Source organism: Crocodylus siamensis, chromosome 6 (genome assembly GCF_052110815.1).
Source record: "Crocodylus siamensis isolate JL-2025a chromosome 6, ASM5211081v1, whole genome shotgun sequence".
Taxonomy (NCBI): Eukaryota; Metazoa; Chordata; order Crocodylia; family Crocodylidae; genus Crocodylus; species Crocodylus siamensis.
Window position 1 is genome coordinate 7,914,686 of NC_143400.1, and position 27,182 is coordinate 7,941,867.

The following is a 27,182-nucleotide window of genomic DNA, read 5'->3' on the forward strand; positions in this document are numbered from 1 at the left end:
TTGTAGCCCTATTGGTCTAGAGGCCAAAGGACTTGGAACTTATGGTAGAGGTGATATCTTTTATTAGACCAATGAGATTTTTAACACTATAATTCTAGTTGGTCTAATAATGAGTTCTCTGCTATGAGTTCTGATTCCTTTTGTACACTGTCCTTTTTGTAAATGATTTTCTAGGAAGAGCACAGACCATCTGCAGACACTTCCTCAGCCTGACACAGAGTGTTCGTGCCCAACAGCTTCCTAAGAAGAATTTTTCCAACTATTTGAGTTGGTCTAATAAGAGATATCGGATTTACCCAAAGAACCTTGTCTGCATGTTCCTGGAGGAATTTGTGTGCCTACCTCCTTGTTGATTTGCACAGGTACCTAAATTATCTTTGGCCTGAAGATATGCTGGATAATAACCTTAAAATGGCTAGAAGCCTGAAGCCACATCTGTCTGACAGTGATTCTCAACCAGGGTGCCATGGCATTGAAATCCTTTCAAGGGTGCTGCAGGATTGCCACACAATGTTAGCACAGGTGTGAACACCCGATCCCCAAGGTAAACCCAGAGATTTCAAGTAGGGATCCACAGTGTTAAAATCATTCAGGCCTGTTGTGGTCTTTCTGAGTTCTTTGCAACAAAAGAGTTGCTCTGTTCTAAGGGGTGTTTTGAGTCTATAGAGGTTGCATCTAGTCTGTTGAGAGGTGCCTTAAGCCTAAAAAGGTTGCGACCGTGGGTTTGGTGAAGTTACCATGTGCAATGATTTTGCTGACAGCCATATGGGAATTTGGACAGGCATGGGAGTGAAGCTACAGACAAATCTTGATAAGGCTTGTCTGCCACTTACCTGTATTTTTGAGTGGATCAGCTGCTTGTTGCAGCTGGTTTTGTTGCCCCTTTGCTACCAGGGTATTTGGGGGTCTGATGCATTGAACAGTGTTTTCAGCCCATCACAATGGACAGGCTTTTGTGTATGTGTGCACGCGTTTTTAAAAAAAAAAAGCTCCTTTCCTGAAACTGTCTCAGAGCAACATGTTTCCTTCCTTGCATTTTAGTGGGAAATCTCTTACTATTTTTGAAAGCTTGGGGGGAAGTGTTTTATACTTCCTTCTTTTTTGGATAGTGAAGTAGAAATGCCTGTTTTTATTCTTTTCCTGCTTATTATGCAGTAATTCCTCCCTGATTACAGCGAGCCCAATCTTTTCCACGTGCTAGTTCCCACTGGTAATTGTGGGGTCTGCGTTGGCTAAGAGGCTGCCTGCATTTCTGCATATCCTTCTGGTGTGAGGGTATGTGCCACCCCGCAGATTTTGTGCCGCCATCTATAGTAATCTAGCTTGTTGTGGTTTGTCTGTTCTTCCCAGTAGCTGCGGACTGTCTATCCTTAGGGTTTGGCCTGGTGTCTTGAGCATCATTTGTGTTTGAATAGGCTTGTTTGTATCATGGATCTAGTTGTTAATGGTGTTGGCACAGCTCCCAGGTCTCAACAAAGTTACTGAAATCAAGCTGGGATGGCCTTGCGACTCGTTAGGCTGTGAGAATTAATCCCGCACTGCTCAGCCTCATGAAAAGTTAACTCCTCACTCAGTCTCACGCTTTTAGTGTGCCTTTGTAATATAGCACAGTGGTGAAATACAGGCCCAAGTTCTGTGGTCCAGCAGTATCAAAGCCTAGCCTGCCCCCCTCTCCCCCCCAGTTTCATCTTTTTTTCTACTCTGTGTAGGATCTCCGTTATTTTCTAAGAATCATTACGTTACTTCAGGCAGGCTGTGTTTTTGTGCAGATAACGTTGCAAGATCGTTATTTCTAGCTCTCTCTTCTGCCTCTGCTGTTGCGAAAGCTCATCTTTTAAACCCCTCCCGTATTTAGTATGAAAGCAGTTTCTGAGAAGCCTTTGTATGGAAGAGTGGCCTATTTAAAGCATGTGTAGCAACTGCAGATGAGTTCTGTGCCATGCATCCATTGAAAGGCATCTTCCCTATGAATCTTCATTGCAAGCAACGGAGGAAAATTCCATGTCTGAGCTTAGCTCTGACGTGTACCTGCCTACGTCTGGTGTCCATAATGGCTTTTGAGTTTTAACTACAACTGCTCTATTTATACTTTTAAATAAGTCTCCTGCATAAACCTTTGTTCATGCTAGTACATATCCTACAGTAACACAGGAAGGCATAATTGTACTATATAGTTTGGGCCACCTCAGGCTGAACTTGCCTCTGTTTGCTTGTTGCTAGCGTGTGTGTGTGTGTGTGTGTGTGTGATCTCCCCAGCCATTGCTTTATTCCCCTGTTTTTTACATGCAAGTTGTGCCTCATTTGGAAGGTTCTCCATATGCTTCATAAACTACACAGCTCCTAGTGAAATGCAGCAATCTCTGGGGGAAGGAGGGTAGCAGGCAACTGGCTCATGCTGTCCAAGACAAATAGTGTGGGGAGGGGATGTTTTGGCAATGATATCTCAGCAACCCCTTACTTCTAGCAAAGGTCCCTTCTGGTACTTTGCGTTAATGCTAAGCATGCAGATCTGGTCCTCTACAGTCCCCTTCAGTTCCTAGGAAGGATGAAGAGCTGAGTCTACTCTCCTCCATCACAAAACCATCATAAGCGAACCTTTGGTATTCCAGGATCAGTGCTTAAACACCCTGTCCCTTCATCGAGGGTTGGAGTATTGTCCAAACTCTGAGGATCAACAAAATGCACAAGAGACAAGTGTACTTTTTGTAGCATCTTTCATTGAACCAATTTATTAGAAGGGCATTTGGTGCCCAAAAGCTTGTCCAACATCTCTCCCAACTATCCAGTCAGTCCAGTAAAAGAGATCACTAAAAAACCTCTTTGCCTCTGGCACGTTTTGCCAAGGTAGTTTTCAAGCACCCACAATTGTTCTTGCCCTCAGCTTCAGACATGCGTGCTGTAGAGAGCGACTGCCATTCCTTCCGCACCTCATAAATTTGTATTAAAATAGCAGGCTTGCAGCTGCGGCTCTCAAAATATCCTTTTATTTAAAAAAAAAAAAAAAAGGAAAGAAACATGGCCTTAGCTAACATTTTTGTATAGGAAGAGAATGTTGAGGAAGAAGTTTCTACTTCCTGCAGTGAAACCCGCATGAGTGGCATATTTTGATCCAGTCTTGTTCTTGGTATGCCCCCAGTTTTCTTTCCCTCCCCGCATTTAGATGTGCGTTTTGCACCTCATTGTCTTCCCAGATCTTACCAGCTGATGTAAATACTGGCTTCTTAATAATAACGCTTTTGGCAGCAAGAGTGCCTGCAGTTTGATTTTTGGGGCTGGTCAGAGCTCCATTTTTTGGTATTGTTTCAGTTAGGGGTTGTGTGGGGTTGGTTTTTTTTTTACCAAAATAGTTTAAATGATACCACCTCTAGAGTAGATGACCTACACTGATGTAAACATGCTTTATTTAGTCCCTAAATTTTACAGGAAGAAGCACCGTTATACCAGCATAGCTATTTTCATTCACCGTGTTGGGGTTGCCATACTTTTGCTGTACCAGTATGTCTACAAGTACAGGCTTTTGTATGTAGACAAGCACCTACTGAAGCAAAGAACCTCTCAACTGAAGCCTTCCGAGCCACACACAGTGTGGAGAAGTTGTAAGGTACAGCACACGCAGTGTGCAGTCCAACAAGACTAGTTTTAAAAAAATTTTTATAGAAGTTTTCTCCCTCAAATTTTCTGTAGGTTGATGAGGCATGAAAGAGGGAGAAGGATGCTTTCAGTGAAGACTTGTTGAGGTGAAGAGATGCAAGGAAGCTGTCTTATCTACTGGTCTAGTCAACTAAAAAACTTATTTCCAGTAGGGCTAGATTGTAGGCAGAGCTCAAGGTTAGGGCAAGATGGGCAAGAGCTAAGAAAAGGACCAGGCCAATGTAACGTTAATGCAGTGATGAGCGGGGTCCTGGTTTTCTTTGATTTAAAAAAAAATAAAAAAAATCCCCAATTTTGGGGTTAAAAAAAGTAACCCCAAAGCCACATTTTTCAGTGATCAAAATGAAACACCACTCTGCCTGTCTGCCTATGATGTTTCATTTTAATCGTGGAAAAATGTGGAATTTGGGTTACTTTTTTTAACCCCCAAATTGGGGGGTTGTTTTTTTTAAATCGGAGAAATCCAGGATCCCTAGTGATGAGCACAGTAGGAACCTGAGTGCCTTGCACTATACTAGGCAGTGCGACTGACTGGTTCTCTCATCCTTCCCCTGCGGAGGAGAAACGTGCGATGGAGGCTTGTTTTGGATTGCTTAATGCACGCATTTTGATGCGATAAGGAGATGAGGTAATACCAATGGGCACGCTTACACATGCGCTTTTAATGCATATTAGCTTATTTTAATGGGCATTAAAGCGTCACAGAAAACTGTGCTCTTTAGCCAATGTGCGTTAAAATAGGCTAACACGCATTTTTTTCTAGTACCCTACAATGGAGGTACAAGACTTAATGCGCATTACCTAAAGTGCATTCATTGAATGTGTAAACGCGCCCAGTGTGTCCTGTGTTTTTAGAGCAACAGGCGGTAGGATTTGTGGTGGCCCCTTTTTTCCCCATAGGGCTCCGCTGGTTTGGGCCAGCTCCCAAGAAAGATTAGTCTGTACAAGGGAGACTTTACCAGCAGTGTTATGCCAGGGGAGCAAAGTTGTTGGTGACAGTCTACATCTTCTAGATAACCCAACCCCAGATCATTGAGCTCCATCTGCGGGACTTGGGTTTCCTATAAAATATCAAATGAAGTTCAGTGTAGGGAGTGAAGTATGATGGGTTTATGGTTATAGCGCTGCTGAGTTGCACCTCGCCATTCTATACCACGGTCCCTCCGCAGTAGTGATCTGGGATATTACTAACAAAATGACTTGCTCTGTGTGGATTTGGACAAATTCCCTGCCTTGGTTTCCCCACGCACAAATCTAGGGTAACTGAAATCCCTTTGAACATCTTGAACTAAAGAGATTGTAAAACATTTCACACTTAAAAGAAAATACAGCAAGGCAGACCAGAAATTGTCTTCAAACAGGACTTTTTCTTAAATGGATTCCATCAAGCCTTTACTAAAAGAACATTCCTTGTGCCAGGCTGGTCTTTCATTACTGCTGTCAAATGCTGCACATCTAATTCTGTGTGAAGTCCTGCTTAACTGTTGCCCTTAGGAGCCTGTCTGGTCTGGGACAGTGTTTGGCTTTTTTTAATGAATTTAGCTAGTGCAGTTTGGGACCACAATAGGGACTGAAATGCAGCAAAAGAATTAATACTTTAACGCACTAATGTCCGAATTTATGGGCTGATTTAATACCTGCTGAAAGCATTAGACTTAATTGCTCAGACCTGAAATAAGGAAAACTGACTCATCGCATCAGTCTCACAAGCAAAATCCTTCTCAAAAAGGAGTCCTAATAAGCCTTTCAGTTTGCTGCACCCTTTTCCCTCTGGTTGTGACAAGTAATGTGCAAAGCCCTCTTTGTATGCAGATATGTATGTATTTTAATTAGATTAGCGGTAACTTAAATTAATGAATTAGTGGTATCAATTCCAGCCTCTCCCTGAGATCTGCAAGGTTAAGATGCAGTCTAGGTGTAACAATCTTTTTTTGTAGCGCCTCCAAGACCAGTGTTGCTACCCATACAGCAAAAACTGCTATCTAGGTTCTTATCTCTTGACTCGTGTATTGCAGCCCTGTATTGCTGATACACATCCGGGCATTGCAGCAAAGATTGCTCTCCTAACCCCTTGCTTTAAGCATGTCGCTGCTCTCTCTTCATCCCTCTGCATCACGTCTAAGTTACTTATCTGTGCAGCACTTTGGCACTCCCTGTGTCATTCAGCAATGAAGTCAGACTCCCACCACTGACCCGGCTATGATGCTGGCTGCTGCCACCGCTGACATGAAGTTCTCCAAAGCAAGCTAGGCTGCGACCTGGCATCTTAACCTGTATTGTCTTATGGATCCCTTGCACTCCCCATCTGTAACTTCATCCACGTGTCATGTCTTGTCTTAACCCACAGTTTGGGAACTGCTGCTTTTTGACCCCAGATGGGGTTGCAGGGGTTGGGGGCTGTGGGTTGGCAGTGAGAAGCCATGTTGAGGAAACGGGGCCATAAATGGGGTCATGCTGAGGAAGTTTGGGAAACAGTGTCTTAAAGTTATATAGTTCCTTTGCTAAAGAACTTAACAATCTTTTTCTTGTTTCTTTTGTACAGCACCTGGCACAGTGAGGTTCTCTTCCATAACTAGCACTTCTAGTTCCTGCAGTAATACAAATAATAAACTAGGTTAACTTCATTGTCTGACAAATCTGTTTGAACTGATCATGTTTAAAGTACAGAGCCAACTTTTAGAGTGCATGTGCTAGCAACCAAATAGCTGGAGAATGGTTCTTCTTCTGATACGTGGCAAGCCCCAAGTCACAGGCACTGAAATGGCCAACAGACATTTAAATGCCCATTGTTCTTATGTTTGTCCACTTGAATTTGACTTGTTCAGGTGCCCTGCCTGTGTTTCTATTCCTGAACAAGGGCCTGCTGCTTTTGCATTGTAACCTTTTCACTTCTGAATTTCCTGAGTGCTAACACCTTGGTTTTTTTTGAGTAATTACAGCATCCCTTTCCTATTTTTCCCCCTTGCAATATGGATCTGTGTTCTCAACCCAAACTCCATCATTTACATAAATGTTTAGCTCCAGTCCCCTTGGTTTAATTAAAAATAAAACTTTGTTGTGAACACAAAAGAAGAAACAAAAAGGTAATGCCACACATTTGATGACATGAAGATGTATATCATCAACTTTAGAACTCCAAGAGCCGGATTTACTGGTGTGAGCTGAGTGCCAGCTCAGCACCACCAGTGTTTGAATCCCGGAACCATAGTTGGAAGAAAATAGTGGCTGAGCAAAATTCAGGCTGGGCAGTGGGGTAGAGCTGAGATGTAAAAGAGAGTGATGGGGAGAAGTGTCTGTGAGGGGATCAGTGTGAGTAAGCAGCATGTGTGCGTCAAGGGGAGTGTCCAGCACCAGTTGGAGAAAGCCAGGTGTGAGTATGGGGCCTATGCAGGGCTGGGTTCTGTTTGGCAGAAATGAATGCTGCAAATCAGGACAGAGCCGCTGATAAAAGGATCCCAACTCCTTCCTTGTCTATATGCCTTACTTTCACCCTCATTTTCCTCCTCACAGAACCTCCTCGGCACTTTCCTGTGCTCTGGCTGCCCTTACAATGTGCCTTGCGTGTGTTTCTCTGCTATAGGAAAAGAACAATTAGCAGCAGCAGAGGAACCGGAACCAGTATCTGAAAATCTGAAGTGCATTTCATGCCCTGGGCTCAAGTTGTACTGTAGCCCTTAGATCTGTTGATTGTCACTTTTATATAGATGAATCGCCTCCCTCCTGCAGCTGTCTGAGAGCTGCTGGTTGTGCTTGTGGTTGCACCACTAATAAATCGCTTTCATTTGTGGGTACCTCTGGTGATTCTGAAAAGATCTCATTCCAAAGTAAGTTTGTTGGGTGCAGAACATCTGCCTGGTTGATGTTCACTGATACTAATCTGATACGTCAATTTGTTTGAAAACTTTCAGTTCCCAATCTTTAACTTTGCTGGCAGAACTCACCTTGCCTACATTGCTGTTGGGTTGGGTGACTGAATTCTTTAAGGAAGCTGCAGTGGGCTTGATACAGGTTAGATGAGCAAAATGGATGCAATTGCTGCTACCACATTCAGACTTTTTTTTCCTGAGTCCTCCTGAAACCTAGCTTAGCAGATCCTTTAGTTTATTGTCATTCTGCTAATCTACAAGCTATTAATTCCCACCAAAAATAATGGATACCACAAATACAATGAAGAATGCCTTCCCCAACTATCCCAGCTGTGCAGTTGGTCCAATAAAAGATATCATCCACAAGAATCCTTGCCTCTTGCATAACTCCTGACCCATCATGGCTACAGCATCACTCCAGCATTACAAAAAAATATAATGGCTATTTCTTGCAAATCTAATAGCAGTGTTTTTCAAGAGGGTTGTCTCTTTTACTAAGCCTTCCTTAATATGTTAACTGGTGCATTCAGGAGGCTTCTTTGGATGGTATGTGTCAGACTACTTGAGCAAAGTACATTTTAAAATGCAGTAGCCTTGACTTTATTTATCATCTTAGCTTTAAAATGTGCCTAATATGCAACAGATCTCCTGATTAGGACTTGTTGAACTGGTGAAGGTTTTTGTTACGGAGACAAGGCTTAGAATTTTCTTGCTATGGTATAAGAATTGCTAATGTAGTAATGCTGCTCATAATATATAAAGGTAGACAGAAAGCAGGGCAAGGTAGCACCCTAGAGACCAACTCCTAGGCAAACATCATCCCTGTTAGCTACAGAAAATAAGACACACAGTGGAAGTGATTTGCCTACTGTCCTGAAGCCAGTGGCAGAGCTGAGAATAGGACTCAATTATGAGCTCGTTTTGCACTGAGGGTTGTTTCTGGTTCAGTTGAAGGCTGTCCACGCACAAATTTTCTGGATCAGCCTGGTGTCTAGTGGCCCATCTAGCCTTCTGGCAAGTGCACAAACCATTTTATCTCAATCTTATTTATATCCATGTCAAAGATAGCAGGAGGCGAGAGCCCCTAAGAACAGCGAGTCAGATTCACTACAGAAAAAAATGTCCACTGTTGTTTTTTGCCAGCACTGAAATCCTTGGACGAACAGTGTCACAGAAAGGTGAAGTACAACCATTGTCCAGCCTCACAAACTGCTGTTTGAATGGTCTGGGTGCAGAAATGCTGTTGCTGCTTAAGTTGCTGACTAAGTGGGAGAATAAGCATCTTTAAGGAGCACATGAACTCTCCACAAACAAAGCTCCTTTTTTATGTGTTATAAGGGAGGTGGAAGACGGGAGTAAGAACATACACCATCTGAAAACAGAATCTCTTTCCCAGTGACATTTTTTTTTCCTCCTATGTGATGGCAGCTGCTCTTCAAATCTGCACTGGCAGAACTTTTCATGATTCAATAATCTGTCTACATTTCTTTGCATCCCCTTGCAGTTTGCAGCATGCTAAAAATCATCAAAACCATAAAATATTATCTTGCAGCTGGGGTGGCGAGAAGTGGTGTTCTCCCAGTATCCAATCATCTGCTTATTCTGCCTGTTCTTAAGAATAAAATTTATTGAAGCAGTTTATCCTGGCTAAATGTGGTATAAATCTGTGCACATATATGTACCACAAGTCATGTTCTGTAGTGAATGAGTGGTTAAATGGGTCTCTCTAAAGACTGAATCCTCTTGAAACCTTACAAGATCAGTTAGACTGCAATTTTCAATGTGCAAGCCCCACATTTTTTAACAGATGCCTGTTACGCCTTCAGACATGGCTGGGTGGGCAGTCTGAAATGCACCCTCTCCCCTTTAAATTAACATTATCAAAGCCAAAGAAGTAACAAATGACCTTTTGGTAAATTTTGCAGGCTGTTTTAATATGAATTTGAGGCATAAATGCCAAACAAGGGAAGCCCCACAATCTTAAACATTGGTGGAGGCATCAAACTGCTTAAATGGTAATATTTAAGGGCAGTTCTCTTCTGCTTTGTATACTAAAAGAAAATAAAGATTGCTGCTGTATAAAAATAACTAATTCCCTTTTATGAACATTATCCTGCATGTTTAATAATAGCTTATCAGTAGAAAACAGTTTGCTAGCTAAGTACCCCACACAGTATGAAACCCCACATTATTAGATTTCTAAATTTTCTAATACTCTTACTCCTTTTCCCCAGCCCTGTAAAGTCTAAGGATAACTTTAATGCCAATTTTCTTCCAGTTAATCTGCCACTTTTCATGTTATCACAGTGACATAATTCTTAATCACTTAAGTGGCTCTAAGACCTTCTGTTTGGAGTAGGGGAGATTTTGCCATAGGACTGATGGGACTTTGGTCACTGGCTGCCTCAAGAAGAGGCCTACTGCCTGGGGAGTAACACCACCCTTCCCTCCTTGTGATTTGCAGTGTACCGAACACCCAGTACTGTCTGAAAAGGGAGCTCGGACTCTGTGACCCATACAATCCTTGGTGCTGAGGTTGCCAGCTGTAAGACTTGGCACTCACAGCAGTTTCATCCTTAAAGTGCTGTTCTGACATTAATCTGCACAGACACGTTGTCCTCGTTTTATAGCAAGAGAAACGTGTGCATGAAGAGAGGAAACAACTTGTCTAAGACCACACAAGTCATGGGCTAAATGGGTTAGAAATCTGGAACAGTAGAAACCAACACTGATTTCCCCTCTCCCACCGTTCGGGCTGGGAGAATGGACTAGATGACCTCTACCCCTTCCCGTCTGATTTTTTTTTTTTTTTTTTTTTTTCCCCCCTCCCTGTGATTTTGTAATTGCTCACCTAGGTTGTGGAAGTGCTGAGGAGCTTTGGCATGCCCGTTAGTCCAAAGTCTTCCTTTGCCATTAAAAACAAAATGGAAAAGTAGGACAGTTGTAGGTTCAGACTTCCAAGGGCTTTTTAAGTAGGCAGTTGTGTTCAGTCTCTACTCGGTGTATCTTCTGTTGGTATCACATCCCACCAGAGACCTGGAGAAAGGATCCTGATTTGGTGCAGCATTGGGCAGAAAGAAAAGAAACTGATTACTCTTTTAGATATCTTGGTTTCCTTTGATGCATCTGAGTGCAAGGGTTTGGGTAGAAGGTTTTGATCTTTAGCTGCTGTTGGTAGATCTATTTAGAATGCCTTGCTCAGCTCTCTCAGAAATTGCAGTTATTTTCAGGAGCATTTGTTCTTTTCACCCTTTGTTTTCATTGAGTGGCACAGTAAGCTTATGCACTCGGAAATGCGGTATGTGGTGCCGCAGGTGCCGCACGTTGCGCTTGCAGGTGTTCTCAATGCTGCAACCTTGCAGTGTGGGGTTTGGTTTGGTTTGGTTTGGGGGGGGGGGGGGTTGACCCTGGGAGACCCAAAAAAACCCCCTACGCTTAAAAAAAAAAAAAAAAAAAAAAAAAAAAAAAGTGGAGCAATACATATGGCTACAGTGCACATTGCTGGCCAGGCTTCCTGCCATAGCTGTAGCCCCAGATCCTGGACCCCCAGGATGCCAGGTAAGACTACTGGCAACAGCACAGTTGCCAGCCCCAGCCTCACCTACCCCACCCAGGGTAACCTGCCGCATGCTAGCGCAAACTTGCACAGGTGTTCTCCGGGGACAGGTAGCAACGACACAAGGTGTGCCGCTGCTATTTATCCCCGAGGAAACAAATGTCCATGCTTGTCTGGATGCACCCTCAGTGTGCTGGTGATAACCAGGGATCCTGGTTTTCTCTAGTTAAAAAAAGAAAGACCCCCCGCCCCCAACAATTTTTTTGGTTAAAGTAACCCCAAATCCACATTTTTCTGTAATCAAAAGATCTCTCTCTCTCTCTCTCTCATATATATATATATAGATAGATAGATATGTATATTATTAGATAGATATGTATTAATGATGTTTCATTTTAATCGTGGAAAAATGTGGATTTGGGGTTACTTTTTTTAGCCTAAAAATTGGGGATTTTTTTTAAATCCGAGAAAACCAGGATCTCTGGTGATAACACCGTGCCTGGGATCTCCATTTTGCTGGACTCTTGATTTATGTAAATAGGTTTCCCCCCATTTCTGAATGAGGCTGGATCTCGGCTGAGGATTGCCCAGTTGAGACTCATTCTGGAGGAGCCCAGGTTGATACTGTAGACTCTGGTTAGACATTTGGAAAGAGTGGTGTGAAACTCCTCCAGCTCGATGGAGAGAAAGCATTTACTTTGTTCACAATTTAGGATCTCAGATTGAAAAAGCCACATTTAAGTTTCTGTCTGTCTGTGCTTGTCAGGGCTTTAACCTCTATAAGACATTCATCTTGTTATCGACCATGCTTTGCCATCTCGGACTAAAGCCCCGTAATGAGCTCTCTAGGGCTAATCTTAAGAGCCTTCAGGAAACAGGTGCCTCAAGCCAAAAGCAACTACATGTGTGTCCTGGGACCTGCACTAGTTTTATAGTAAACTTACGGGCAGAATTTGAGGCTCTGCTGTTAACTTGGTTGGATCCTGAGTACTTTGCTTCCCAAGGACCTGTCTTTGCGGGGGTTGTTATCAGAGACCCTTCAGCTAGATAGTCTTGTGGTTTCGGAGACTGCCTGCAAGCTGGACCCTTTCCATAAGGTGCCCATGGCATCGAGACGTTTCTTGAAACCTTGGGCTTTTAGTGCTCTCAGTAAGGCCCAGCTAACTGAGGCTGGACTTGATGATCCTCTGGGGGCTGGACTTGATGATCCTCTAGGGTCCCTTCCAGCCCAAATATCTATGAAATCTATGAAATCTATGAAATTCCCTATAGGTTTTCTGGAAGGATTGGAGGCTGGGGCTGTGAATTGCCTTATTTGCTCTTCAAGCTTTAAAATTATGCTTGATTGTGTTAACAAAGCATCCTGGTTACTATTCTTTATTTTTGTATGAAGGCTATTTGTCAGCTGTGGTTTCATGTCTGCATAGGCCCTCGATCTCGCATGCAAATCTAAACATAGTTCAGTACTGTGGTACAAGTTCTTCAAGAGCCACATTGCAATCTACTCGTAACGCACAACTAACGGGCTACGAGATGGCACCCTGCCAGATTTGAATTGGCACTTTAGAGGGGAAAATGTCCACATCTCATCAGCTCTTTCAGCTTTGCAATTGCCCTTCTGTGCTGCAGTAGAAAAAATGAAGTCACTTAAAAATAACCTTAAAAGAATCGATGCCTTATGAATTTTAATGAGCTAAACATGTCTGTCTTTCCACAACGCACATGAATGTGTGTATGCACATGGGATGTGCACGTGCATACTTTTGCTGTTTGCTGCATGCCTTGGAGCACATTCCCAGATTAGCTCCTAAAAATACCAGGTTTCTCTGCCCTCTCAGTCCTACCATGTGGCTTTTTTTTTTTTTTTTTTTAATGGCTAGAAATATGGAAAAGCTGATCTAAAAGAGCTTGTATCTTTGTGAACCCGTTTTGGCTACATTCTGGTTCCATTTCTGCTCTTGGCTTGAACAATGCAGGCTGGCTGGCTCACCACGGCCAAATGCCGAACTTGGAGTAAGTGAGACTGGAGGCAACACGAGCAGCCAGAACATGCTCACTCAGTAAACCTCCTGAAGAGATAACATTTGCTTTATTATAGCTTTTTAAAATCCAGCCATAAAAATATCAGTGGGTGGATGGAACCATTATTCCTAGAATTTGAGGTGGTGGGGGTTACTTTATTTACTCTTATTTTTTATTAATAAGAATAGCTTCACTTGTAGTATAATAGGACTGAGTGCTTTGTTATCCTTGGCTATAATCTGTGATAAACTATCCCTGCCATCAGCTTTGCAGTTTACCCACTAGGGAGCCGGATTATTGCCTTGTAAAACGGAGCACCACTCCTATAATCCCTTAATTAATTAAATGACAAATTTTAGTTCTCTCCCATTGAAAATATAACTTGTGCAGAGAGCAGACTTGGATTTATCTCAGCGCTTCTTGGTTGCCCATTCTTTCTGTCGCGTGTCACTGTCTTGTGTATGCGCGTGTATGCTTTTTTTACTATATTAAATAGTAAAAGAAAAACAAACCCTTGAATTAATACCCTGTCCTTCTCCAGCACCTTCTGTTGGAGAGATTTATTAAGCCTGTGAAATACGACAGAATTGTCCCCATTTTGCAGATGGTGGAACTGAAAAGCAAAGAGTGGAAAGTCACTTGCCAAGGCCAGACAGTGAGTCGTGATTGAACCCAGGAGTGCAGACTGCATAGCCCTTGCCCTGTTAGCCCATACTGCCTGGAGCTGTCACAGTGCCTAATGAGCTGTTTTAACAACTGGCCAAAACTTTGTCTTTGCAAAATGCAAAAATTACTGGGTCATTTGAAATCTAATTTAAACTCTGACTGGAATTCCTCTTCCCTACTTGTGACCTAGGGGCATAGAAGAACCTTCCTTCCCCATATCATCCGCGCTGATTAATTACGTTCCTATAAAGAGCTGCTTTTCCTCCTGATATTTTGATTTTTTTTTCAGCTTATTTAACAATTTTTCCCCCTCTTTCCTTTCTCCTCAGCTTAGCAGAGCTGCATGAAATATGGGAGACGACAGGCCGTTTGTGTGCAATGCCCCAGGCTGTGGACAGGTACGTTTACAGTATACTTTATTGTGAATGTGTCGTTGTGAATCAAAGTGGCTGTTTTATCGCTGAGGCAAAGAGTTTAAAGCTGGTGTTTTACGTGATCACTGGAGGTAATCAGATCGGAGGATTTGCAGTGTGTAAATCCAAGTTATGAGCAAGTGCAAGCACTCCAAAGTAATGAAATCTGCCTGCCTTTGTGCTGGATTGTTATTCTGCTGGTGTTTTTCACAAGACCCGCACAGCCCAGAGAAAACATGCTGATCTCCAGTTAATGTTTTCTGATAGCATTGCTCATCTTCTTTCAAGGCTGTTTAACCAAAGGACAGATATTCATTCTCTGTCAGGATGAGTTAGCTGCTATAACATGTTTGGCAAGGCAGCTGAGAATGTGACAGTTGATGGTTTGTGCTATGTGAACCCCAAACTGCTGGGGTCTATTTTGAGCTTACCAAAAAAAAAAAAAAAAAAAAAAAAAGCCAACCCCTATAGAGAATGTCTTCCTCCAGAGGCTACCTGCTAGGGGTAGCTGTGAAATTCTGTTGTGCTTGTGTGCTCAAGACAAATGCTACTTTAAGTGAGTAACAGCCTCTTTCTTCATGATAAAGGGCAGGTGAGTAGACCCATATGTGAGCTGGTAAACTTCCACCACGGGTATTTTTGCAGCTCAGTTAATGCTCCAGGAAAAATCTGAGAAGCATAATCTCTGTGAACAGACAACACAGCTTCCCCTGCATTAAACCAATGCCTCTTCTTACAATCCCACCTTTAGGCAGCTCACATGCTCTCTCCTTTTTTTTAAAAGGGGAAAAAAAAAAGGAAGAGCGAGACACACATGTATTTGAATGATCAAGCTGTTCCATTGGGGAGAATTGGTAAATTCCTACAGAAATTTCATACCCTGATGACTGAAAGCTAATGAACTAAAAGCCCATGTGTCTTGAAATTTTAGTACCAGAACAGTTGAACAGGCCTCTTGGTGTAAAGGTTTTGTGCTGTGCTTCTTTTTTTTTTTAGATCTTTAATGATCCCTACATGCTTCACTTTTCTGGCTGTGGCTGTTGGATAGCGGGTTGCCAAACTGTTATGGCTATGGTGAACTTGGGAGCCATAACTGATTCCCAGAATGCTCACCCAAAACAATCTTAATGTTTTAATGCCTCTTGTGGGTGTCTCAATTAAAAAGGATAATTCTGTACCCTTGTACAGGCTTTAAGACAGCACAGGGATTTTTTTTGGTTGGTTGGGGTTTGTTTTTTGTTTTGTTTTTTCTTTTTGTGGGAGAAGGGGGTTGAGATTCATTATTTGTGGAGTGGAAGAACTGATGAAAGTCTTATTAACCAAGCATTCTAACTATTTAAAAAAGACACGGCTGTTTGGTTGCTTCAGATTATAATCTGCAGCATTTTCTGCCCTACCTTGGTAGATGTGTGGACTTGTTTGTGTAGCCTGTTTCATCTCAAACTCCTTTGCTCCTGAAATTGTGCAAGTCATTAAAAATGGCACGTGTGTCTGAGAACCTAACGATATGAGGATTTCAATCCTATACCTCTAAATCAGACTTATAAGTAATTAAAGCAAACCAGAAATTTATTTAAATGCAACTTTTAAACAACCTTCACCTATGAGAGATACAAGCATCTGCTTCTCCCTTTTGCTATTTCAGACTTTGTAGGCACAATTCTGAAAAAATGTTGATTTTAATATTCCAGTGTTAGACTCCAGGTTGTTCCCACCAGCTTCATCCATAGAAGGGACCATTTGTGATCTAGTCTGGTCTCCTGTATAACACGCAGGCCATAAGATTTCCTGGAATGAATTCTTGTTTGAAGTGGCGACATACATTTTTAGAAAAAAATATAAGCCCGCTTTCATGGAGAGCCTATTACAAGTCTGGGTAGATTGTTCCAATGGCTTACTGTTTGTCCAATTCCCAGCCGTAGAATCACAGATCACCACCCCAGCTGGATGGTAGTAGGCCCCTTATTGCCCATTTTCAGGTAAGGCCAAGGTTAGATGGGGAGAGAGGTGTTCTCTCTGGGCCTGGTAGCTAGGTGCACTGGTAAAGGAAGACTTCTTGCTGCAACTTTTCCTCCATATCTATCAATCTCACCCTTCTTGGAGACCCCACTACATGCTTACGTGTGACGTGTCAGGCTGCAGCCCCTTTCTAGGCTTCTCCAGAACTCCTCGCTGAGTTTCTAGTTGCCCTTCTTTCCACGTATCTCCCTGTATGGTCACTCCTGTTCAGAGCCTGACCAAAACAGCTATCAGTTGGGAGAAGGAAGTTTCACCAGGGAGGATGTGGGGCCTACTTTTATCTCCTGTTTCTGGATAAACTTCCACCAAATGGTATCTACTGACTTAACAGACCTTGTCATGGAAGAGAGGGCACCATTCCTTGGTGTCTACTCAGTGCCCCTATTGGTTTCCCTTATATTAATGCTTTGACACACACTCCCATTCCTGTAGGTGGTGGTGGTTTAATTTCTGTAAAAATAATTAAAAAATAATAATAGAAAAATGCTCTGTTACGAGACAGTAGGGGGGCTGGGCACCTAAACTAGATGAGAAGCTCTTGCTATACCCACTATATAATTGAAGCTAGCGGGCTTTCAGTAGGTATGTAAACATGTTTTGGTTGCTAGGTCTTTAATGGCTGTTATTTTTGGATTAAGTACACGATCACTTCCCAACAGTGAGTCTGATGCGACACAGCTGAGTTCTAAATGTACTGCATATACTTTTTAAAAAGATTCTTCTGAAGGTCGTTTCAGCGGCTTCTTTTCGAAGAGGACAGATGACGTACTTTTTCATTTTCCACCCCGCCCCTGCCCCCCAACCCCCTGTTGCTGTGGAAGGAAAGAACTATTCTCCAAGCAAGAATACATGTCTTGGCCCCACCACTCTGTTTAAAGGGAACGAGGGATACGGAGGCATGCTGCTGTACTGAAAGGAACAGATGGACAGCCATGTCTCAAGGCTTTTGTTGGGCATGCCAGGTGAAACTGCCCCACAAGATCTTGTTGCTGAAGGTGACAAGCTAATCATTATTAAAATATAACAACTCTATTTCAAAACGCACGCTCACTGATGAAATACACCCAGAGCAGAACTGAATGCTGTCACTCAACTTGAGCATTGTCATTAGAGTTGAAAAGTAATGACGAAAAAAGTTGTAATGACACAGCACTGACTCATTAATGTGGAATAATTAAAAGTGCTGACATCTCGGTTGAGACATTTAGAGCAAAGGTCTGGGAGTCAGCCTGTTCTATTCACAGTGCTGTCACTTAAGTGACTTGCCCAGCATCACAGTAATTTGATATTATTGCCTGTTTTCCCCTCCTATAAAAATGTGCAAGGGTTGGAGGGGGGGGAAACTCCGCCACCTTTCTGAAGTGTTTCAGGATTCTTAAGAGAAAAATGGAATCAAAGCATTGATTGATTTTGCAAAGCATTGTTCTTTGATAATGCAGGGTGGCACCTCCAATACTCATTGTGGGAACTGGACATCTGGAATTTGAGCAAGTGTTTATAGTGAAAGCATTCAGAGGTGTAGGCTGTAGCATGAAATAATATAGAGGGGGGCAACTGTCGATCCTCCTGGATCGTGTTGTATGCATGAGGGCCACCCAGACCTTCAAAGCATATGCCTGGGGCAGGAATTTTTTATTTATTTATGGTTTGAGAAATGGAGGCTATGAAATAATATAATAAAAGCATGTCCCATAGTAAATAAGGTTTATCTGGTATAGTTGCCTAAACTTAGCTGCTTTGAAGGGAGCTGCAGTAATATTGAACATATTCAACAATGAGGATTTCAGCCAGTTGCACCTCCCAAAAACTGAACATTCCCCGATTTTTAGATATATATGACACAAACGGTCATTTGGAGGCTCTTCCATCACTATTTTGATATATACAATTGCCTCACACAGTCCTTTGCTTTTTAAAATCCACCTTTAATTTAGCAATTTACTCCCTTTAAGATGATGCCATTGTGGTGAGGCACGTGGAACATTCAAGAAACTAGAAGCCCAGAAGTTTCACGAGGCCAGAAAATGATTTTTCTTCTTTGTGGTTTATTGTGTCCTCTTATCTTGTCATATAATAGAAATAATGTTTATGGCATTGAAGCTTCAGCATCACTTGGCATTTAACCAACCTCAAAAGCAGTTTATTGCTTTGTATACTCTTCCGCCATGACCATTATCTCTTAAATCTCTATTGCTTCATAATATACGAGGCAACAAATGGCTCCTGTGATTGGTTAAATGTGGAACCGAAGCTAAGGTGTGTTTTATAGCCTGTATAATACAAACGAATATAGATTATTCCTGTTATACAAGCCCGGATATTAAAGAGAAAAAATGGCTCTCTCCTCTCTCCAAGAGTCCTCCCTGTGGCAGGCTGTCCTCAATAGGATCTGTCTTGTGCCAAAACCTCAGCTACCCTGGGAATTGGTCCTGTGATTTCAGCTGTCATGGCTAGCCTGTGATGGAAGCCATCCTTGTTAACAATGCAAACAGTACAGCAAATGGCACCATGCTGGTGCTGTTTGGTTTTGAGTAGGTGAGAGCTACACCAGGTCAAAGAGCAGCTTGGTTTGCTGGTTTGAAAGCTTGCATCAGCCCAAATCGTTAACCTTTACTGAGCCTGAGAATGGGGTGGGGTCCCAAAAGCTTGCAGAAAAATATATTATTTTTTTGTGATTTCTCAGTTGGTCTAATAAAAGGTATTATTTCTGAATCAAGAGTTCTAGAGTTTTGCATTTCTTTTTGTCTCATACCAACATAGCTATCAAATACAATCCTTGTATCGGCCCAGGTGGACCAGTAGTTGGAAATCCCTAGGGTACTCAAGTGTCCAGGCTGTAGCCGTATGGGTCTAGAGGCAAAAGGAATCAGAACTCATGGTAGAGGCGATTTATCTTTTATTAGACCAACGCTGTATTTTGATATATATATATATATATATAATATAATATTGCAAGCTTTTGGGCACAAGGATCCTTCTTCAGGCATAGGAGACAAGATTGTAAAAGTTCTCCCAAGTAGAAATAAAAGTTCTTATTTCATAGGAGAGTTAAAGGTGTGATAAAATCTCCTGTTTGGCACAGTTCAGTTTTCAAATAATTTAAACTGAATTCATACACACAAAGCCCTCCTGAACGACTAAGTAGATACCTTGTGTGCAGTAGCTTTGATGTGAAGGGTAAAGTGGATCGACTCATAACTGGGTTCATGTTTCAGTTCCTTGCTTTTGGGAAGGTGGCGTCAGGCTTGCCACCTGCACACCGCATGACTGACTTCCTCACAACAAAGTAGTATATTAATTTTCTAAGATTTTCCTAAATGCTTAGTTGGGGATGGGGCGGGCAGTAGATGCTCAATAAAAGATAGTTTTATCCAGCTGTGTCTGTGCCTGAGCCCTTCTCTGCCATAAAAACTAATGGGAACGCAGAGGTCTTTGTGGAGAAGAGAGGGATATATATCTGGGGGGTGCACATGCCAGACCTCAGTAACCACACTTGTGGGCACCTATCCTCACCGATCAGTCTTCTGGTTGGGGTTAAACCACCGTGTTAGTGCCAGCAGCACATAAGTGTTTGATTATAATGTCAGTAGCAAAGAAAAACTGATATGACCAGCTTCTTTTAATGCTCCCCGTTAGATTGGTTCTCTGCAGGTTCTACCTGTACTAGATTTTGTGTAGATTTCTGGCCAGTATTATATTTTAAGTGGTCTTTGTTGATACAGAATGAATAGAAAAATCAAAGGATTAAAAAAAAAAAAAAGCCCTTTGTGAAACATTTATGCTGATTGGTCACCTACTTTCAAAGCAAACAGGATCTTGCCTATTTTAAGCCCAAATGTATAACTCAGCTTGAATTGTGTAGTTGTTCTTGGGATCCTACTGTAGTATCTACAGAACTGGGCTTCAAGACGCATCAGATTTTCAAAGGTATTTAAATTCCTAGCTGCCATTGATTTCAACTGAAGGCAGTGGGAGTTTGGAGTATAAGTGGCTTTGAAAATCTGCCAGGTATTGATCAAAGGGAGTGGGTTACTTGGAGAAGGAACTGAAGGGATACGTTTATGAGAATAATGTATGCTCGGTAGAATCTGGGCATGGCAGGTACACCCTTGTCAAAGAAATACCTAATAAAAAGTTGTGGATACTAGTAGTCCAACCAGAACAACACAGACAATTCAGAAGCAAAATGTACTCATCTTTCAAGCTTTTGTTGTGCGTGGACAGATGCCAAGTGCATGCATATGGTTATGAACTGTACTGAATCCCTGCTGCACCTGTGACTTAAAGATCCAAGGCACTGAATGCAATTCCTTTGTTTTTTGTTTGCAAAATCCTCCAAGGAATCAATGGGAGGAAGGAGGAGGGAGAGATTCCTAGTGGGATAAACTAATGTCCATCACGCCTGTATTTGAGGCTGCCATGCAGCTGAATACAACTTAAAGCAGAGAAGCATCTTGGTTAAAGGTCTTATTGCTATATTAGAGTGCAAGCTCTCAGAAATATTTTTTTTCTTCAAATTGCGTTGTTAATGGCTTCAGTGCCTGTACAGCAAGCTCAAAATGATAGACATTATATAATGTAAATGCTTGGATAGCTGTGTAATATATGTCCATAGGAAAATAGGTATCTGTTGTGTATAGTAGCTCCTTTTTCAGCATTTAAAAATGCATTAATTTCTTGACAACCCAAGAGTTACATTTTGCAGCAAAATGACATGTCCCACCTCTTTGCTGAAGGTATTTTTGGAAGTGGGGAGGGGAAAGCTAATTTTGAATAATAAGCTTGAAAAGGCATCTGAAACCTGTAAATGTTTGTTTTTTTACACTCCTATAACTTAAAAACGGCCAAACCAATTTAAACAAAATTGGATAATAAAAAAAATTGCTCCTAGGCTGAGCCCCTCTATGCCAAGTTCTTGCCTAGAATGAATTTTTATGACCAAATTATAAACCCCCTAGAAATGAAGGTTTAAAATGGAAATGTTGACAGACCTTTAACTACAAAAGCACTATAACGGAGCTTCTTTTTTATAAAATGGCTGTTTTAAAATATAATTAAAGACTTAAATATTATTTAATAGCAGCATGTCCTGTAACTTGAAGACTTAATCATCCCTATGAAGTTTGGAGAATACCATTTCTGCTTTACATTTGAAGCACGCTTGTGGTCCTATAGCAGCACAGACACTTGTCTGTCAAATGGAAATGGGCCTGGCCAGCTTTCCAAAATTCCCCTTGTCTAAATAAGAGTGCAGATGCCAACCAGCGAGATGGGCTTTTGCATAAATGCTGCTGAGGGTATGTGAAGAAACCTAAATATATATCAGCCCCCCACCCCCAGTCAGCTTTTAATAAGAGCTCTACAAAATAAATACGAATAGGGTTTTATTTTTGGGAGAGAGTATCTTTCCACTCTTCCCTGGTTCAGCCCTAAGTACAAATGTCACTTTTTAATATGAGGACTGCCATCAACTCCTCAGCATATGCCTTCTGAGCAGTAGCTGCCCTTGGAAAAACTTGTTCACAGCAACAAGCCTACTGATATCAGTAGTCCTGAATCTGAGCCTGCAAGCTTTCCACTTGCAAAACTCCTGGTGAAGTCCGTATGAGTCAAGTGCCATTGAGATTTTGCCTGGTGAGGATCTGGGTTGCAGAAATGTCTAAAAAGGTTTGCATGTCATTAACTCCTTTCTTTTGTCTCATAGTTGCCAAAAACTAGGGTTAGCCCTAGCCCTGTGAATTTTAATGGGGCATATATAGGATTGCATTGCCGTTGAGGCAATATTTCCGTGTTGTTCAGGCTGCAAATGTTCTTTGCATTGAGGTAGATGCACCTACCCCTGAGGTTTCCTGGTGATATGGTGTAGTGTTAACATTCTTCTTTTTTTTTTAAGAATAGACGGGAAAGGGACTCTCCAAAGTGCCACCTCCTAATTCTGCTTTGTGGATTTCTTGGGAACTGCATCATATCTGCAGTCCCGACAAAGCCAGATTCCTTTCTGCCTGGGGCAAGGAGAGAAGACCCTTGCCAGATCAGTTCTAATGACAGAATTGTCATGGTGATGGTGATGGTACTGCATGTAGAGAGAACCTGGCTTGATCTTCAACCTAGGTTTAAGAGGTGATGTGTGTCCAGCTTTAAAAGAGCTCATGTCCTATGAGCCAGCTGCACTGGAGTGTGAAGGGATTCTGTACCCAGGTGGCAACATGAAGAACAAGAACTGGTCTACCTCTGCCCATGTATGAATGGCCAGGTCCATAAGAGCAACCAGTTTCTGCTGTCTGCAGACAGGGACAGGCTGGAGCACTGGTAACCAGAGGTCATGTAGGAAAGTAACAGGCCTCATCCCAAAACTGGTTTGCGAGCCAGAAAGTATCAAGAGGTTTTAGCAGAAAGTCTTTGCAGTGTGTCAATTGTGGCAGAACATAAAACCCAGGTGTTGGTAGCTGTCACCTAGTTTAATGGAGAATGCCACCATACTCCTCCATCGTATGTGTATTCTGTGCACAAAGATGCTTCATAAATGCAATTTCCAATTTATAGTCTCAGCTACAGCATTGCCACCTGCATGTCTGTCCCTTCTGTGGGTTCACCTGCATATGTTACCATCAGTCCTGCTGTTCAAAACAAAGGTTCTCCTGGAGACGGAGCAGATGTTCAGCTTGATGCGGTCTTAGACAGAGCGTTCATTCTAAAATATTAAAAATCACACTCAAAACAGTCTGACGAAGGGTATTTGTGCCCAAAAGCTTGCTAAGAAGAATTTTTCCAACTATTTGAGTTGGTTTAATAAAAGATACCAGATTTACCCAAAGAACCTTGTCTGCCTATGTCCTTAGATCAGTGTGGCTACAACCAAAACCCCTGAAACGGTGTGAGATAGCAGTCAGCTCTGTCGCTATCTTCTAGAGACACACAGGACAACTAAGTACACGGATCTGCTCACAAAAGAAGTTGGGTAACTTAAGCAGTGTTGTTCCTTTCTGTTTTAATGGTTAGTTCAACAAGAATAGAAACTGCCAAGGGGGAGGTTGAGGTTGTTATCTAATCTTGCTACAGATGAGAGAGGAGGCCCTTGATCCTATCACAGCCATGATTTTTATTTGCGGAATGGCTATCTGTGCCAGTAAGCTTTCATCTGAACATAATCCCCCCTTATCAGGCTTTCTCAGCCAGGTTTGGTTGCTGCTGTAAGTTAAGGTTGCGATGTAGAAGTTTTTATCCTGGCTCCCCACGGCTTCTCCTCTCCTCCCTTCTCCATCAGGAGTCTTGGAAAGGGCAAGTTGCAGCTGTAGCCACCTGATTATCTAGAGATGGTCTTTAAAACATGATCTTTTTTGTGGACAACCAGGACTGACACGGAGGTCACAAAGAGAAGGTAAATGTGTTGCACTTGACAGTGGAGTAATTGAGGATCTGGTTGGCTCTGAATGCCTTTCTGTGGCCCCTATTATCCCAAAAGACACCCCAAGTTTCCCAGACAGAAGGGCTATAAAAGATACTGAAATACAGCTACTTCTGGGGTGAAGGAACCAACTGGTACTCAGTATGCTCCATGGAGATGCAGTAGCAATTTAGGAGGGTTTTTTTGTTTTTTGTGGGGGGTGGCCACCATTGCTGAGATTTTTGCCAAGAACAACAAGATAGAGCTTAGCCCTTCATCTTTTCAAAGGAAATATGCTGAGACTATTGTTGGTGAGGGTGAAACTTCTGCTGCTGGGGAAGAATAGATAGATACCAGTCGACCATCCACTCTTCAGCTCCAAGTCCTATAAAAGAGCTAGGTTTTGCTTTTTAGCTCTTGTGTTTTAAATGCAAGGGTATTTTGGCATGTGTTATTATCTGGTCAACTGCTGCAAAATAAATCCTGGCTAGGAACCCTCCTTTCTCTAAATTTTCTGATGCCATCTCTCGCTGTCTGAGGGGCGGGGGGGAAATGAAAGTCTGCTTCAGTAATGTAATTAGTTTGGATGCTGATCAAGTAGAATGTCCCCTGCTTGGAAACTGGGCTTTCCACGACGCGTTGGGCTGCAGATTTAGCAGGCATACTAGCCAATGCATGCGCTTGACTCGGGGCTTAATATTTTAAAGAGGGTATTAACATTCTTCCCTCTTTCCCCCCCCCCCCCCCCGTACAGGGGACTGAATGCAAGTGATCCCACCGCACGCATTTCACACCTGCGGTGCCAGTTGGTCGAGCTGCAAGCACAGCTCGAGCTAATGGAACTGAGTTTGGAATTTCGCGTGTGTTGCCAGGTTTCTGGCCACGTTAATTTTTTCTTACTGAGCCATATCCTTGTTTGTTCTGGTACCAACGTAGCCAGGAGACTGTACGGCGTTTCCCCTGCAGTTGAGTATCCCCTCTCTGTTTGGAAATATAATCAGCTCTGCAGAAACACATGGCAGTTTCACTCTCCGAGCGGTCTCAGGGATGTTTTCTTCAGTGCTAATTTTGAGCAGGTTTCATACCCACTGAGTTTTGCTTTGAACAAACCCCAAATCTCAGCACAAAACGCAATCAAAACCCCCAACAGAGTTTCTCCTCTGGTTCCATATCATAATTGCCAACTTCTTCATATTCTGCCAGTGTGAAGCTGGGTATTTGAGCCAGGATCTCTTATTAGCTTTAGCGGATTGCTCTGAATCTTGAGTTGATAACAAAGCCAGACAAGCCTCTGATGGCTTCCAGTTACTTTGCTGCTTGGGGCTGATACTTTCTGTATTGAATGCTGCTCCTGAGCTTGTTAACCTCATGTGATCCAACTGCAACCTATTCTTCATTCTTGATGGTGGAACTGCTGATCTACCCTAACGAAATCCGAAAATATAGCACCGATTTCAAGGGAGGGCCGGATGAAGAAAGGAGGCTTGCTGTGAAATCACAAACTGATCAAAACTTGTATGATTACTTCTGATATTTATGTTAGCAGGTACCTCTTTCTAGTCCAGATGCAGCTTTGGTTTGGTCATTGTCTTTTCTAACCCAATTGCTGTGGTTACTCTAGAGAGAGGTACTACCTGCTTCCATTGTAACCACATTATTAGATGCTTCTGATGTCTCATCCCAGGCAAGTTGTGGTTTTACCACAACATAGGTTCACTTGGCACTGGTTTTGTTTTCTCTAGTAAAAAATAATCCCAAGGAGAACAGCATTGTTGGCCCACAAATCTCCCCTTTTTTATTAATTGGGAGTGGAAGTCATGGTCTCTCCAGCATCTCCTATCCTGGACTGTAATGGTCTTGTTAGAAGCCAGCATTCTTGCCCATGTTTTGCACTAACAGGAAAATGCGGCTTTCTGGTTATATTTAGCTTCTTGGCCAAATGATATGGTGAGGTTATGGGAGTGATCAGCCTTTAATGTTGTAGGTTCTACCTAGTGTGAAAGCCTGCGGTCACATCACCATCAATGAGAAAGTAAAGCTTTTCAGAGCAGGGAGTTTTAGTTGTGCTATTTTAAACTGGGGGGAAGAGGGCTGTTAAAGACATACCCAACTTAGTAACACTTTGAATAAAGAGCCTTCAAAAGCCCTCTTCATCCTTTCAAAGAAGGTGTCAAGAGCTTATGATAAACAGTGACCTCCCAGGGATTTTCTCTTTCAAATCCTGAGATTTCCAGGGGTTTGTCCTCATTAGGAGCCTCTGCCTCTGGGCAGGCCCTGCATGGCTGCAACTTGAGTACATCATTGGGTTGTTGCCTTGGTGTAGGCATATGGAGGAAAACACTCCAGCAATTTTCTCCTGCCTTTAACTTCTTCAGCTCTTTCTTTGCATTGTGTAGGAAAGGTCACCCAGGCAATCTTAGGGGAGAGGGTTTACAGCCCACCCTTAAAAATGGGGTTGTATCTTCTGACAGCTAGTAGCATTAATAGGAGGAACTTAGGGCAAGGTTCCTAAACCCAGGATAAAGGAGGTACTGGGGGTCTTGGCAGTGGTGTAAAGGACTGCAACAGTGATGCCCAACCTTTTTGCCCTGCAGGCTGGGTGGCTGGTGCCTGGTCCATCCACTGGCCAGATCCAGCTGGCAGACCTCAGTCTGGCCTCACAAAAGGAAGTGGGGGTGTAGCCTAGCTCTGACCCAGCCACACAGAGGTGGGGACATAGTTTGGGAATTTGGCAGTGGAGGAGGAGTGGCAATATTAATTGCCACTGTTCCATCCCCACCAAATTTCCCAACCTGTGGAGCGCTCTGCACAGTGGATGCCATGGCTCCATGAGTCGGATTTGGCCTGCAGGCCAGTGGTTGACCACTCCTGCGCTATAGGGTTTTCCGAGAGTTATAAAGGACGATGCAGAAGGGTTTTGATCATTTCCTCGACGTTCCTAAAAGATTCCCTGCACAACTTCCTGCCCCCCCACCCCAATAAATCTCGATAGGAACACGGCATCTTGTTTATTTAACACCTGCTTCCAGAAACTGCACCACCACTTTGCAAGCACTTGTACCAGCTGTTTCTCTCGAATAATTTTTTATATGCTGGATTAAAACAATAAAAACATTAAAGGCCTAAAATCCCCCCTGAGAGCAAACATTGAGACAATAAAGAATTGTGTGCGCAGAGGGGGTGGGAGAATCGTGCAGCAGCGCAAAACAAGCTATAAATTAATCTAGGCAGTAAAGCTTGCTAAATTAAACCACTTCATAAGCTCTTTCAAACTGGAGAAACTCTTGGAAAGTTAAGTTTTCTGGCTTCTGAACTTCTTCAGGTTATTTATAAATGGTTAGTGCGTCTTGGGTAGTTATGTCACTTACTCATCTTGGGCAGATGAGCAAGGTTTATTTTGGGGAATAAACAAGTGAAGTGTTTATGGTCACTGGTATAATTGCCTGGAATTCAAACCCTCACCTGTTGCCTTTTATCCACTTTTCCAGCGAGTGGGTTTAGTTGGGACTGGAATAGCATGCTTCCCAGGGAGCACAGTAGGACAATGCTGCTGCAAGGTATTGACATGTTCAGGGCTTATAAAAGCGATCTCTTAAAGGACTAGC

At 42.6% G+C, this 27,182-nt stretch overlaps 1 protein-coding gene across 2 annotated transcripts in view; it reads left to right on the forward strand.

The window, feature by feature from the left end:
- The window catches only part of LOC149860850 (cyclic AMP-dependent transcription factor ATF-7), an 86,224-nt gene that overhangs the window by 11,423 nt on the left and 47,619 nt on the right, over positions 1–27,182 (forward strand). For both annotated transcript variants that reach the window (XM_090051979.1, XM_090051980.1), the window contains one exon: positions 14,091–14,159. In XM_090051979.1, coding sequence (XP_089908105.1) covers positions 14,112–14,159 — 48 coding nt within the window. In that variant the 5' untranslated portion in view covers positions 14,091–14,111. The remainder of the gene's footprint in view (positions 1–14,090; positions 14,160–27,182) is intronic.